The 15,398-nt window shown below is 44.8% G+C and overlaps 1 protein-coding gene across 1 annotated transcript; it reads right to left on the reverse strand.

Annotated features, from left to right (window-relative positions):
- Positions 1 to 258: 258 nt before the first annotated feature.
- Positions 259 to 14,595, reverse strand: IL1B (interleukin 1 beta). Its single transcript, XM_006203828.4, has 8 exons — positions 14,540 to 14,595; positions 7,320 to 7,467; positions 6,802 to 6,863; positions 6,231 to 6,282; positions 4,303 to 4,501; positions 3,361 to 3,522; positions 1,792 to 1,922; positions 259 to 1,046 (listed from the first exon to the last, which is right to left on the reverse strand). The coding sequence occupies exons 3-8, from the start codon at positions 6,846 to 6,848 to the stop codon at positions 834 to 836; spliced, it is 804 nt and encodes a 267-aa protein (XP_006203890.1). The 5' UTR covers positions 6,849 to 6,863; positions 7,320 to 7,467; positions 14,540 to 14,595; the 3' UTR covers positions 259 to 833.
- Positions 14,596 to 15,398: the final 803 nt, after the last annotated feature.

Raw genomic sequence — 15,398 nt, forward strand, 5'->3', positions numbered from 1 at the left:
GGCCTCCGTCCGTCCACATACTGTGTCCTTGCTTGGACAGCTGTGGAAAAGGAGGAGGAGAGGGTGTTGGGATGGCCACTGAGGACCGCCACATTTCAACAGCTGTTTCCCCCGAATAAGTCTTTTTTTTTTTTGACTAAAGGCTTTTAAGAAATGATCACCATTTGATTTGAGTAGGTCCCATTTATCTTTCTTTTATGCCAGAGGCAAGGACTGTCAATGACCACATGGAAGAAATTTTTTTTTTTATCAGTGAAATTTATTTCGAAATCATTGAACAATCTGATCACACTTCATTCATAAATATTCCCCTTTAAATAATCTGAGCTTATATGTTTTCAGCCTTGGTGAAAGGACTTGATTGAAAGATGGTGCACGAACCCAAATTAAATTGGTCCCATAGATATTGAAGACTAGGGTCTTTCACAGACACTGCTGCTTCTTGGGGCCCCCTTGAATTAAATTAAATAGACTAACCCATTAATAAATAAATAAATAAATAGTTAAGTGATCACTTATCAGAAGCTGGCACAAAGGACAGAGGATTTCTTTGAATCAAGTGCGCCGGGGTTTCCACCCGCCTGGCGCGGAGTGAGTAGAAGAGGTGAGAGAGGGCTGGCTCAGGGGATGGGGTCTGAGGATGGACGCTGGGAGGAGGGGCTGTTCCTGCCAGCTGATGCGCAGGAGCTCGCCTTAGCATTAACGTAGGGAAGGTGGCTGGGCATTGATTAGACAACAGTGAAGTTCAGGCTGCAGCCATGTTCAGACCCGATCCCCCTTCTGCCAGCCCTCGGGTGACTCCACGCATGTGGACTCTCTGGACCCAGCTTTCTTTAGGGAGAGACGATTTCCATGGTGAAGTCAGTTATATCCTGGCCTCCTCTGGACTGTCCTAGGAAGACGGGTCTTTGTTCAGCTGTAGAGGTGCTGATGTACCAGTTGGGATACAGGGCAGACTCAAATTCCACCCTATCCTTGATTTCTGTCTTGTAGAAGACAAATCGCTTTTCCATGTTCTTCCTTGGATAACTTTTGGGGTCCAATGCCTTCAGCAAAACAGAAATAAAAATTTTCGTGAGGGAGGGGACAGAGATACTCTACTCTGGTCTGGACAAGGATGTTCTCCAGGTTGGCTAGAGAGAAAACGGGTCAGCAGGTCACAGACCCAGAGTCGGACTCTGGAGTTACCTTTGTGACCCCAGCCTTCTGTATCGCGACTGGAAGGAGACCTTATCCTTTTCTGAAACTTCGTATTGAATGCTGGGGAGCATAATATGGGTGGGAATGTTTTTAAAAAGTGAAAATGAGTTTAAAGCTTCTAGGAGGACCTAGGTTCCAGGGACTTTTTCTGAATTTGTTTCCTGTGGCTCTGGCTAGAATGACTTCAACTTGGAAATGAAGCTTTTGCTGGGAAAGCTGGAGAGGGGAGGTGTGATTTGGGGAGTGGAGTGGAGATGATGACAGGTGACAGATCCCTTGAATCGATTAACTTCCCAAAGTGTCATCTGTCAAATGGAGCAGCCCCAGCAATGGACAACCCTTCCAGCGCTAACACTGCAGAATCTGCCGGGTGGTAACCACGGCAGGACGTGAGGACACCCGCACGATGGTTTCATCCTCTGTGGTGGGAGTGAACGTTGCGTGCACTTAACACTTAGATTAAATGTATTTACATATATGCAAAATTGTCAAGGAGATCTGCTCCCAGAGTTTTGGGGGAAGAGGTAGCTGACTTGGAAGCGGGTGATGGCTAGGGGTGCCTCAGAGGAGCCTGAGAAGGTATCCACTTACCTCCAGCTGCAGGGTGGGCTTATCCCCTTTCATCACACAAGACAGGTATAGATTCTTCTCCTTGAGGCCCAAGACCACAGGTGTCTTGCTGTTGTTTTCGTCCCCTTGCACAAAGCTCATGCAGAACACCACTGGGGAAAGGAGACGGGTCTAGTGGTCAGGGACATGCAGCACCGCAGGGTCGGCCCAACCACTGGGCCCCAAGCCCAGGACTCATACAATTTAGCATCCTCTGTGGGAACCCACACCGAGGTTCCTGTGGCCCAACAGACAGGATATCCTGGCTTCTCACAGACAATAGCCAGTTCAGGTGGTTACATCAGATTTTTCCCCAAAGATCTAGAGGCTTCTCAGAGCCTCATCACAGTGACAGTGAAGAATTCGGGGGCTTGGGGAAGGGAAGGGTATAGCTCAGTGGTAGAATACATGCCTAGCATGCATGAGGTCCTGGCTTCAATCCCCAGTACCTCCATTAAAAATAAATAAATAAACCTAATTACCTCCCCGCCACCAATAAATAATAAATAAATAAAATGGAGAAAGAGAAATATAAAAAATAATAATAAAAAAGAATTAGGGGGTATAATTTTTAGAAACTGAGAACAAGAAAGTCATCTTGTCCCTGTCTGGTGATGTGCCCATCCACAAGAGCCGAGCAATTTAATCAACTTGGAAGTGAGAAAAGAGGTTAAACCAGGCTCCCGAAAGAGATCAGGCATGAATCTGTCTCCAGAACATGTAGCAGCCAAGCAGAGGAACTTGAGAAAGGATGGGCTTAGCTGGGAAAAGGGGATCCAAAGAGAGACACTCATTTTAATCTTCCTCAGTCACAGCTGCCTCACTTGGAGACCACCAAGGTCATGCTCAAAAACCAGTTCTAAAGAAACAGGATTGTCTTGGCCTGGCTGAGACCAGGAAGCTTTCTCCAAGGTCACCAGCCTTGGGAGAGAACAGGCTGCTCGCTTCAGCTGCCCCCTGGGCTGCACCCCTGCATACGCGGTTCAGCCACAGTGGCAAGATTACAGGCAGATTCCCCCAACGAATGGGCTCCCCAGACTCAACACAACTGCCAGTTACAGAAGACAGATATCAGTTCCTGCTTGTCAGTAAGATTTCCCTCTAAGGAACCATCTGGTGTTGGGCGGGAAGGGCGTTAGGGGCCAGAGGGAAGCACTGGAAATGAGGAGGGACACGTTATCTCTCCACCGTTCTAGTTTCAACCTCAATGACAGGCAGGAGGAACCCACAGGCAGTTGGGTCATGTCTATCAAATGACCCCTTTCTCACAGGAGCACCAACACTGCACTACCGTTAAATGACTTGGCTGGGCAGTGGTCCTGGGTGTGCTGGAGTGGTCTAATTTCTCCATCTCTTGCTCAAAAATGAATGTGCTAAGGGACTCGGTCTGGTGTCATCGCCAGGACCAACATAGAAAGTTTATCTGTCCTTCATTATACATTTTTTTTCACTTCTGTTGATCATTTGCCTGAATATTCTACTTGGTGGAAAATGTGGAGAATTAGCAAGCCACCAGGAGGCCAAGAAAAGAATCACGACGTCCCCAGTTACCTTCTCGGCTCATATCCTGTGCGAGGAGGTGGAGAGCCTGCAGCACATACGGGCTAGCCAGCACCATGGACTTCTGCTCTTTGTCCTGGAGTTTGCAGTACAGCGACTGCACGACCGCGTCACACACGAAATCATCAGCGCACGTTTCAAAGGTGACAGGCTCTAAAAGGGGGAGCACATAGGTCATTTAGGTAGAAGATCAGAAGGGCAGGCCTGATGATGTGAGGCAGGTTTCTCAGAGGACATCTGAGAAAGAGCAGCCGAAGTTCGATGATAACGTTGGTGGGGAGGAAGTTGGGGTGGGCCAGAACACTGGACCTGGCATCCTAAGATGGGGGTTTAAGCTTCAGCTCTGTTGCTTGCTGTGGTCTAGCCATAGAGTGACTTCTGTAGAATGGCAATGACAATAGAACTGGCCCAGCAGGGACATCATGAGACTTGCAGGAGATAATGTACGTGAAAGCACTCTGAGAATGATTGGATGCTTTGTCGATGTGAGTAGCTATCAAGGTCCTATTTCAGGAAGAGTTTCAATAACTAAAAATGAGACTAAAACTACATCACCAAATTGGACTTTATATAGCGAGGTATAGCGATGTAACTTTTTGGGTACCATTTTGTGCACGTCTATAAATTCTAGAAAAGCTTTCATTCTTAAGATTAATAGCACCATCAGCCAGTTACATCATCATTTCATTAGAGAAGAATTCCTTAAAAACATCTTAAGTGAACAAATAAATCTGGCAGAAGCCAAAAAAAAGAAAGAATCATTTCAACTAAAAAGGTGATTAATTGGGTTTCTAGGCATCTCTGTTTTCATCTCATCTCTAGGCCTTCTACTTTTAAAGGATTTCAGCTTTGGGGGAGTCAGCTGTTGAGATATGGCCTCTGAGAAGGAAATGACCAGAGATTTCGTGTCTGTCCTCAGCTCGCACTCAGTACCTTCTTCAAAGATGAGCGAGAAGATGTTCCTCAGGTCATCATCTTGGAAGTACTGTGAGTAGGTACACTTGCTCAGCTTCTCCATGGCCACGATGAGCGACACCACCTGCCTGAAGCTCTTGTTGTAGAGCTGGTGGGAGATCTGCAGCTGGATCCCCTCATCTCCCAGAGAGCCGAGGTCCGGGGGTTGGACGCAGCACTGTGGAGGGACCAAGGAAGTCAGCACGGTCAGGTGGTTGGACCAGAGAACTCTCATTTTGACGCGAGAGAGGAGGAAGGAGGAGATAACAGAGCTTCTAAGGATGCACCTTCATCTCCCTGAAGCCCAGAGAGGTTAAGTGGTTTACCCAGGAGCACGTGGCCAGTTAGAGGCAGACCCAAAACCCGAGTGTGGGCTTTCTCATGTCCTATATAGCGTACTTCTAGAATAAATCCCATAGCTACTTAGCCTTTTCTTACACATGCCACACCTGACCATAAACATATACTTTCTTACACTTTTTATCTTTTTGTAAACCTAAGGCACTAACACTATGCATTTAATTTTTCACGGCTATGATGATCATAATATTTTGGGTGCATCTAAGCTCAATCAACAAGTCTTCAATTATTCTATACACGTTTTTTTCAAACGCTGTCTCATAAGCATCCTGCAAATACTTTAAAAGTGGTTAATATTTATGAAATAAATTTATATTTATAATTTATAAATATTTATAAATTTATAATTATATTTATAATTTATGAATAATATTTATGAAATAGTTTCCCACTTTTGCCTTCTTCAGAGAAACTATAATTGTATTAAGGCTTAACTGAGGTTGCCCCCAAGGCATGATAATGGTTTAAAAGCTTGAAGGACGGTTAGAGAGACCTCTAACAGCACAGAGGAAAGCTGGAGGGGAGAGGAGTTCCTGCCCAGAGCTGAGGCTCAGGACGAGAGAGAGCCCAGCTGCTGGGAGAGGCAGTGGGAGCGAGGGCTGGACCCAGAAGCTGCGCCCCACCCAGGGCTGGAGGGAACCAGTTATACTGGTTTTAAAGCCTTTGAAGAAATGTACTTTTAATGAGACTGAAGATTGGCTTATGAAGCTGGGGGAGGCTGCCACGAACTAAAAGAGTCAGAGAGAAATGGCTGCCCATGTAGCTGCATGCGCTGGGCTGACGGCTGTACCACCTGGGAAAGCTATTGGGCCTCGTACAGAAGAGAAGGGGCAGCTGGAGTTCAGCCTCGCTCCCTGCAAAGATGCAAGTCAAAGAAACACTCCTCTGCTGGGATAAACTTCCCCGCCACTGACAGTAGCTCAGAACTGAAGGTTACAGGATGCCAGAGTCTCCGACAACATTCAGCTCATGAACCTGATTTTTCAGATGAGGCCCAAAGAGGATGAAATGACTTGTCCAGATCAAACGGCAAGTGAATGATTGTCTTGCAACCCCCAGCTCGCCTTTTTGTTTACATCATCTGCCCTTGTTGTCATAAACTCCACCCTAGGGAGCCAAAAAAGATTCCACCCTTAAAGAGGCAGATATTTTCGTTCTCAGGGTCATCTGCTCTGGGTCTCAGAGTTCAGCTCACGTGATTAACGAAGTTTCATCACTTTTAGGGCTGAACACCCCTCCTAAGAGGAGAATCAAATGCGCTTTGAAGCCTTGACTGTCTTTCTACCAGGAGACAGCAGACAGTATTTCTGCAGTCATTCCCCTCACCCACCGCAAGCGTGGCCACTGTCACACAGCACAGTGAGCGACTGTGCTGACTGCGTAGTGGCCAGGCCAGCATGCCATGCGGCCTGTGTCTGTCTCACTGGAAGAGGAGAAAGTCACTGCATCACAAATTCCATAGGAACAAGGTGACCCAGACCCCTTTCCTTGATTCTTTCCCATGTCAGAGCTCCTCCACGTGTTGACAGCTAAGCCCAAGGTCTCACCTTCCTCTGCTTGGGGCCATCAGCTTCAAATAACAGGTCATTGTCATTGTCACTGTAATAAAAACAGAGAGATTGCTCAATTATGTCTTGCGGACAAGATTATTTTTCCTTCCCTTTACTGTTAATAGGAAACTGCAAACAGCATGTTCCTTAAAGCTGCCTGAAGCTGGCAGTTTCCATGGTGACGTGCGTGGAACAGCAGTGGAGGCAGGGCTGGTACCCCGGTGGCTCTCTATTGGATCGTGAGGTCTAACTTGCAGCCCAGTTAAAAATCTGAGCTTTCTTTCTCACTGAAGCCAAATTTTGCCAAGGGAGCCCCTGCATTGTCCACTTGGCATCTTTTCTTCCTGTTTGCCATCTGCAGGCAGCCCCTGCAGCAATTTCTGGGGCCTGTGGGCCCCAAGGCTGGGCTTGTAGTACGAAATCAGTCTTTAAAGCAGGTTACCTTGGAACCCTGCTTGCCACCAAAAGAGGCACTTGGGGGACAAATCTGGTCTCCAAGCACAGATAATATTCCACTCTTGAAAAGGGGAGCCCTGCTCACATGACTGGTTTCAGTCTCCCCACTGACCTGTAGTAAGCCATCATTTCACTGGCGGGTTCAGGTACTGCTGCCATGGCTGCTTGAGACACCTGTGTAAAGAGGAGAAAATGAGCCACCGCTTGCCATGCATGTCCCCACAAGGGCTGCCTTGACACACGTTTCCCTCAGCATCTGGAATACGGCAGGCACGCAAAGAAACAATTTTGAATGACTGAGCGAATGCATAGAAGAGCCATCCTTTGCATTCAGAGAAAAGCATTTGCTAAACCAAGTCCAAGCCAGGAGTGTATTTATTAGGGGATCTGGGGCAGAGGTCTGATACGTAATGATCAGATGTCAGCTGCCAGATAAGCAGTCTAAATTCTTACCCCAATATTTTGCAGATTATAGCTGTATAATACACCTGGCATTTTTGCAAAAAGCCCAGACCTCAGGTAGAGAGGGAGGGAAGAAGGAGGAGAGAGAGGCAGGGAGAGAGACAGAGAGTGAGAGAGAGAGAGACACTCCCTTAGGACCTAAGTCATAAGGAAGAGTTAATGCGATACCTGATCACTGAAGATTGGCTCGAGAGAAGATTCCTCGCTTGGCTGCTGTGCCTCTAGGAGGAGGTATGCTGTCTGCCAGTTTCTCCCTCACTGTTTTATGGGCTTCAAAAGCAGAAGTGGAGAGCTGAGAAATTTCCCCTTCTGTCAACTGATTTCACAACCAAGTTGAAAAAAAAAAGAAATAAAAGAGGATTGTTGGGAACTTCTGGGAGAGGATAAACTGAAATTACCCTCCAATCCTTGGAAAGGCAAGTGGGAGCAAATTGTGACACATTTTTGCAAATGTGTCATCATGCAAATATACTTTTTTTTTTCCCTGAAAACTACTATGCAGATGATGTCAAACCAAAATACTGGGCTTTCCTAGATTAGAAGAATGTTTTAATTTAGGATCTCTGTGACAAAGTGGAGGGCACACAGATACACCCAAACGCTCCCTCCCTTACTCCCTGAAGTTTAGGAATCTTTCCACTTGGAGGTGGATTAAGTGGGCATAATGAAGTGATGGCCGCCCTGCCAGTTCCAAGCCCAGGGTGCTGTTCTCTACCTGGAGGACTCCGGGTCAGTTACCGGAGCCTCTAGGGAGACCCTTCATCTTGCTAGGATGAGGCAGAGAAAATATTGTGCGGGATGCAGGCTCCCAAGGGGGCTGGGGGAAGCTTGGAGACAAGCTCATCCAACCCAGGCAGGCTGGTACCCTAGCCAATTGCATATGGAGTCTACATCAATGTTTAATGAACAGTGGAATGAGCCTGGATTAAGAGCATATTTGAAAAGATTGTGAATAAGTCAAGCTTCATGATCACAATCTCTTTTTGAAGTGCAGAGGTATTTTTTGCCTAAAGGAAATTTTCTGTTAACTCTGAAAAGTAAAAATGTTTTTAAAAGAAGAATATCCAGCTGGGACTCTCCTTTGGTAACTCCAAGAGTTATTTGACTTTGTTTTTTTCCTCTCTAGCTTTATTGAGATGTAATTCACATATAACATTGTGTGAGTTTGAGGTATACAACATGATGATTTGATATACATATATATGGCAAAAAGATTACCATAAGAGATTAGTTAACACAGCCGTCACCTTGCATAATTATATATATATATATATATATATGTATGTATGTATTTGGTGGTGAGAACATTGAAGATTGCCTCTCTTATCAACTTTCAACTATATGTTACAGGGAACTTAATAATAGTCACCATGTTGTACATCAGATTCTCAGAACTTATTTATCTTATAACTAAAAGTATGTACCTTTTGACCCACATCTCCCCATTTCCCCATCCCCTTAACCCTTGGCAACCATCATTCTTTTCTCTGTTTATGGATTTTTCTTTTTCTCCTTTTTTAAGATTCCACATATAGGTGAGATCATATAGCATTTGTGATTCCCTGACTTATTTCACTTAGCATAATGCCCTCAAGTTTCATTCAGGTTGTCATGAATTTCAAAGTTTTCTTTTTTTATGTCACACTAAATTATATATATATGTATATTACTTTGTAATATCTGAACTCAGGAAGTGTGATGCCTCCTTTGTTATTCTTAAGATCGCTTTGGCTGTTCAAGATCTTTGGTGGTTCCATACAAATTTTAGAATTGTTTGTTCTATTTCTGAGAAATACGCCATTGGAATTTTGATAAGGATCACATTGAATCTATAGATGGCTTTAAGTAGTATGGACATTTTCACAATATTAGTTATTCCAGTCCCAAACAGGGGATCTCTTCATTTATTTTTGTCTCCAGTTTCTTCTGTCAATGCCTTATAATTTCAGCATACAGATCTTTCACTTTCTTAGTTAAATTTATTTCTAAGTATTTTATTGTTTTTGATGCTATTGTAGATGAGATTTCTCTTTCCGGGTGTTTTGTTGCTAGTGTATGGAATGCACCAGACCTTGTTTAACTCAGACAGCGGCAGAGCACCTGCCTAAGGTAGCCCTGGTAGGAGGAATGGCCAGGTCATAAATGGTGCGTGGAGTCCAGGAACTGTGCTTTCTCTACACCTTTGGGCATACCTATGTTATAGTACTTATTATAACACTGAGTTGAAACCTTGCTCACTTGCCTGGGTCCCTTTAGGGTCTGTGAACTCTTTTAGAGCTGGGTCTAGCCCAGTATGTGCAAATTCAGTCAGTAAAGGTTTGCAGCCTGAGACAGTGAGCAGGAATTTGACAGTGTTTTCCCTCAAATAAGCATGCAGTGACTCTATGCCAAGTCCTGGGCTTGCTCAGCCTTATTCATGGGAGAGAGCTCCTGACTTTTACAGGCAGGAGGGAAAGCGACTCTACTGTGGGCAAGGATAATGCAGTGGACTAACTAACCAGCCTGCTGATTCTTAATTTGACTCCCAGTACCTTGAGATCAGGAAGGCAGACACAAGAATTCCATCTTCAGTAAGTTATATGTTCCACCGGGGATCTCAAAGCTACATCCTGCTCAGTGCATCCATTTCTTAAGTGCTGGGTGAGCAATAGTCAGTTCTCAACTCTAAGCCCTCACGAAATTGGGTGTGTATTCTGCAGACTCCCCAGAGGCCCTGTCTAGGGAGCCCAGTGGACCTGCCTGTCTCACCGCCACAGGGTGCACTTTGCAAACTAACCCTGGTCCCCAAACCTCATTGAAGGAATGACCACCTTCCTCAGACTCTGTGCAGAGGTCCACGGGACCTGGTGGTCTGGTAGCTCTGTGCGCTCTCCTGACAGAGAACTCAGAGAGAGACCCTCAGTTGCTGATGCAATTAGAAGCTGAGTGAAGGAGGAGGACAATCAGTGATAGGAAGGGAGGCATGCAAGGGACTCGAGGGTCGTTTCTGAGTTAATCCATTCTGTTCCTGGGACTTGAGACTGGGGTCAGGAATGAATCTACTTGTCCATCGTCTAGTATCTAGGGTGCGTGAGCCCTCATTCTTTCGGCTCAAGGGACATTTTTGGAGCCATGGGGCAACGCCCTTGACGTAGGAGTCTCTGCCATGTCTCATCCTGACCCTGTAGCCTGGACCCCAAATCTGGCAGCATCCTGTCCATCTTAGGAAGTGAAACCTCTTATTGTGTCAAGCAGGTGTGTTGTGCAATGCATGTATCAAACCCCGTCTATCCAAGGAGACCACTCAGGCCACAGCACTTCCTTCCGGTTCCTAATAAGCAGAAAACATCTCACTACAGAGAAAGTTGCACTGAGGGCAGGTCTGGAAGAGTGACGACAGTGGGGGTGGAGATGCAGACCAGGGAAATGGACCAAGCAGAAGTGGGGAGCTGGCAATGCCAAGATGTCACAGGGAGCGCCACTCTAGCTTTTGGGGAATTCTTCAGCGACTGAGTCAGCACAGCCTTTCTCAGCCACAAGTTGCCCTCTACCCTGGTAGGTCATTCCTCTGAGATGGGAGTGGCATTGATTCAGAGCAGCCAGAGCCTTGGTACCATTTTATGCCTGATCGTGGGTTTCTTACCTCTCTTATCAAGGTTGGCCTCACCCAAATGGTCTTCGATCATTTTGAACAAGAAGATAAGCAAAATAATCATGAGTTAGTTCTTACATCATCATGATAAATTTAGGAATGTCTGCTCTCTGCCCTGGGTCATTCCTTCCTTGTTCATTTGCTCCCTTGCTCAGAACAGAGCTAAGTCATGACCGTTCCTACCATTTTCCCCAAGACCCATCTCATCCTTGGCTTTGATGTCCTAACATTGCTCATATGAGTCTGTCATTTTCCTTCCATTGTTTATTTCCATGGGTCTTGCTGGCATCTGAAAGTGTAAAGGACGTCTTGTGTCGTTACATCTGTCTCCATGGACACCTCACTTCTTTTCTTCCTGCTTTCGGGATGATTTCGGATTGGACGGTCTAATTTTTAGTTTTGAGTCCTCTGCTCTTCCTCTTACAGCATTATTTCAGTTGGGTCTGCCCCCCACCCCCTTGGACCCAGGTGCTCAGAGAGGGGACACAGACTCCAGAAATGCTGTGGTCTCTCCCCTGGTCTAGAACAGGGAGGGCTTAGATGTACAAGCAGGCGGCTGGCTCTGGTGAGGTAACTGGTCTCCAGTGGCCTCTCCCTGTTGGCTGAGTTATTATTCCAGCTCTGAGAGGCCAATGAAGACTTGTACTTCCTTTGGATCCAACTGTAAGAGTCCTGGGTTGGGGGGGAGGTGGCCTTTTTCCTCTGTGTCTTTTCTCACACGTAATGGATATAGGAGAGTGGGCTGCAAACACAGGATTCTGATACAAGTTATACCAGGGGTCTGGAAACATTATCTATAAAGAGCCAGTTAGCAAATATTTCAAACTTTGTTGCCACTACTCAACTCTGCCCTTGTCGTGAGAACGTAGTCATAGTTAATATGTAAACAGATGGGCTTAACCGGGTATGTCCCGCAGGCTGTAGGATGTGAGTCCCTTTCGTATACCATTGTATTATGCCATTCTTCTTGGATATAAATTTAGAAACTACTTTTTACTTAAAAAAAAAAAAGCCATCCTTGCTCATACAACTCTACATCAAAAATAAAACAACAACAAAAACCCGACCCGACTGGGCAGAAAATCTGAATGGGCATTTTTTCAAAGAGGAAATGCAGATGTTCAACAGGCACGTGAAAACATGCTCAGCGTTGCTAATCGTCAGGGGAATGCAAATCAAAACCACAATGAGATATCACCCACACTTGTCAGAATGCTGTCATCAAAAGAACATAAATACCGTATGTTGGCTAGGATGTGAAGAAAAGGGAATCCTTGTACACTGTTGGTCAGAATGTAAATCAGTGTAGCCACTATGGAAAACAGTACAGAGATTTCTCAAAAAACTAAAAATAGAACTAACATATGAGCCAGCAATTCCACTTTTGGGTATATATCCTCCCCCCCCAAAAAAGACACTAATTCGAAAAGATACATGCACCCCAATGGTCATAGCAGCATTATTTACAATAGCCAAGATATGGAAGCAACCTAAGTGTCCATCAACAGATGACTGGATAAAGAAGATGTGGTATATGAATATATGATAGACTACTACTTAAGAAAGAAGGAACAAAATTTTACCATTTGTGTTAAGTGAAATGTCAGACGAGAAAGACAAATGCTACATGCTATCACTTGTATGTGGAATCTTAAAAATACAACGAAGTAGTGAATATAACAAAGAAGAAGCAGACTCACAAATATAGAGGAGAAATTAGTGGTTACCAGCGGGGAGAGGGAAGGGAGGAGGGGCAATTTAGGGGGAGGTGATTAAAAGGTACAAACTATTATGTATAAATAAGCTACCAGGATATATTGTACAACACAGGGAATATAGCCAATATTTATAACAACCAAAAATGGAGTATAACCTTTAAAAATTGTGAATCACTATATCTTATGCCCATAACATATAATATTGTACATCAACTATAGCTCAGTAAGAAAAAGTCAATGTGAAAAACAAGTTAAAAATAAAAAAGCTGTCCTTTATTGAGCACCTACTAAATGCCAGGCACTTTTTTCTCATCATCTTATTTAGTCGTCACATAAACTTTCGGGTAGATAGTATTGACCCATTTCACCTATGTGGAAACTGAGACCAATAGAGGTAATGTATCTACGACCACACAACTCGTAAATGTTGGAACCATGACTCAAATATTGGTTCGCCAAACCCACACCAGATGCTTTTTCATCTTTTTTTTTTTTTTTTTTGGTTACAAACATTTATTGCCCGCCTCTTGTGTTTCCAAAGTGCCCAGCTGGAAACTCCTTTCTCAGTGATCCGGTTGTATTCGGAATGATGTTTAGACAGATCGTGTATCTGCCCCTGAGTGTTTCCACATTGTCCTCTTAGGATTAGGGTGAACTCCGTTCCCTTGTCCTCCGTCCTCTTCCCACCTGGCTGTGACATATTATGTGAGTTTGCTTCTTTCAGGGTGACACGGGGACTTTCCAGCTGGGTTCTGAGTTCTCGCTTCCCTTTTCTGACTTTCTTCCTTATTCCTCTTCATTTTCTCACCTGCTCCTGGCAGCTGTTTGTGTGATTTCCTCTGTCCCTTCCTTTTCCCTCAAGACTTTGTTATAGCTATCAAAACAGTCCCTTTAGGGTTTCTGCCCCTGGAATCTGAGGCTTTGTTCTTATTTTTAATAACTTTTTAAATTGAAGTATAGTTAGTTACAATGTGTCAGTTTCTGGTTTGGGAGTTTAAGCTAACAAACTTTTAAATGCAATATGTCCTAGCCTCTATCTTGACAAACTTTCTTCATAATGACTTCAGAAAATATGTGTAAAGTTAACGCATACAAACAAGACTAGGTTAAACATCAGATAGCAAATTACCATTGAGCATGTCTAAATTGATGGGCCAGAAATATCTGGATTAGTAATAAAGATGTATATTGCATACATTATTTATATTCATCCATAAAACTGACTTTTCTTACCATCATTTCATTAGGCTTTGTTTTTTAAATGTTGCTTAAAAATGCTTTTCTCCTAAAACTGATGATAAAACACTTCTCTCCTTAACTGTGTCTCCTTGTGTCTGTGTTCTATTCGCTGATTGTTACACAACTGAAGGTGATTTGGCCATTTCCTTCCAGGGCTTAGTTAATTTCACTTCTTCTCTCACTTCCTCCTTGTTGGCTGGAACTGAGTTTTCTCTTTTCTGGGAGAGGAAGTGCTCAGCAAGGTCACTCGGGAATTGCTGGATGCATCGGTAAAGTCTAGGATCTCCTCTAATTACTGAATGAGGTCGTCTGATTGTGTAAAGGTGTTATAAAAATTCTGCCGAAAATTTAATATGATGGATATAGTCCAGAACTCATTGACCTCTGACTTGGGGTTTCTTTCTCTTTCCTGACCTTAGAGGGTTAAAAAAAAATCTTCCAATATTTCGTAAAGAACCAATGAAGCTGTCACACAGGGTCCACTTTTCAAAATAGGTTTTTACAAGGAAGGATGTTTTATATGATAGTTCGAGAAATGATCTATCACAGTTAACGGATGATGCACACAGCAGAAAATTACATTCGAACTAGTTGTCATTTAAAAAATATCCTTCTTAGGCTTTTTGTTAATATACACGCCCATCTTCAAAGTTTCAAATAATACCAAAGCATTTGGAGTAAAGAGAGGAAGCCCCTGCTCCTCCTTCCCTACTCTTCTCTCACTGGATAAGCCACTCGACCAAAAAGCATCCCAGTCACTCCCACCCAAGGTCTCACCCGTCCATTGATTCATGACCCACCATTAGTTCTGGGAAAGGGTCTTTTTTGACTCCCTCCTAAATGCCTGGGATCTGTAGATTTCTCTTCATCCTCGTGCTTCGTTGTATAAGCCTTCCTCCTTTCTCACCTAGGTTACTTCAGTCATGTCCTAATTGGTTCACTGGCTGCCATGGCAACACCTTCCATCCGTTCTCCACACACCAGCCACAGAGACCTCCCCATAAAGCAAACCTGGTGATCAGACCTTTGCTCACATCCCATCCTTGGCTCCCCAGCCCCTTTGCGGATGGTGGCCGGCTCCTGAGCATGGCAAGCTGGTCCCACCACGGAGTCCTCTGCTCTCTTCTCTAACCCACACACGGCCCTTCCACGCAGCTTGCAGTCCCTTGAATGTGACCATCTTTCTGTGATTTTGCACCAGCTGTTCTTTTGGCCTGGAACCTCCTTCTCCTTTTTGTGGTTTGGCCAACTCCTAGGGCCTCGAGGCTCAGCTCACTCTTTGCCTGCCCCACATCAAGCCCCTCCCCAAGCTGGGTGGTGGGTGCCCCCCTCTCTGCGGTGTGCCCCTAACACCCTCTGCAGACCTCCTTCACTATGTTGTATTTGCTTGTCTCCCTTACTGTTAATACCTGTTGCAGGCCTGGGATCCCAACACTTGTGGCCATGCCTGGCACGTGACAGGGCTCCACAAACGAGCGTTGACCCAATGAACGGAAGCCAAGAGTGATCATGCCACACCACCCTCACGGCGTTCATCCTGAGCTAGCTTCCTCTGATAGGAAGGTGCTTCCTTAGAGAGGAATATCTTTGCATCAAAAGCAGAGACTCACCAGAAGCAAACGTGTGTGTGTGTGTGTGTGTGTGTGTGTGTGTGTGTTT

Source organism: Vicugna pacos, chromosome 28, assembly GCF_048564905.1.
Source record: "Vicugna pacos chromosome 28, VicPac4, whole genome shotgun sequence".
In the NCBI taxonomy this organism is placed as follows: Eukaryota; Metazoa; Chordata; class Mammalia; order Artiodactyla; family Camelidae; genus Vicugna; species Vicugna pacos.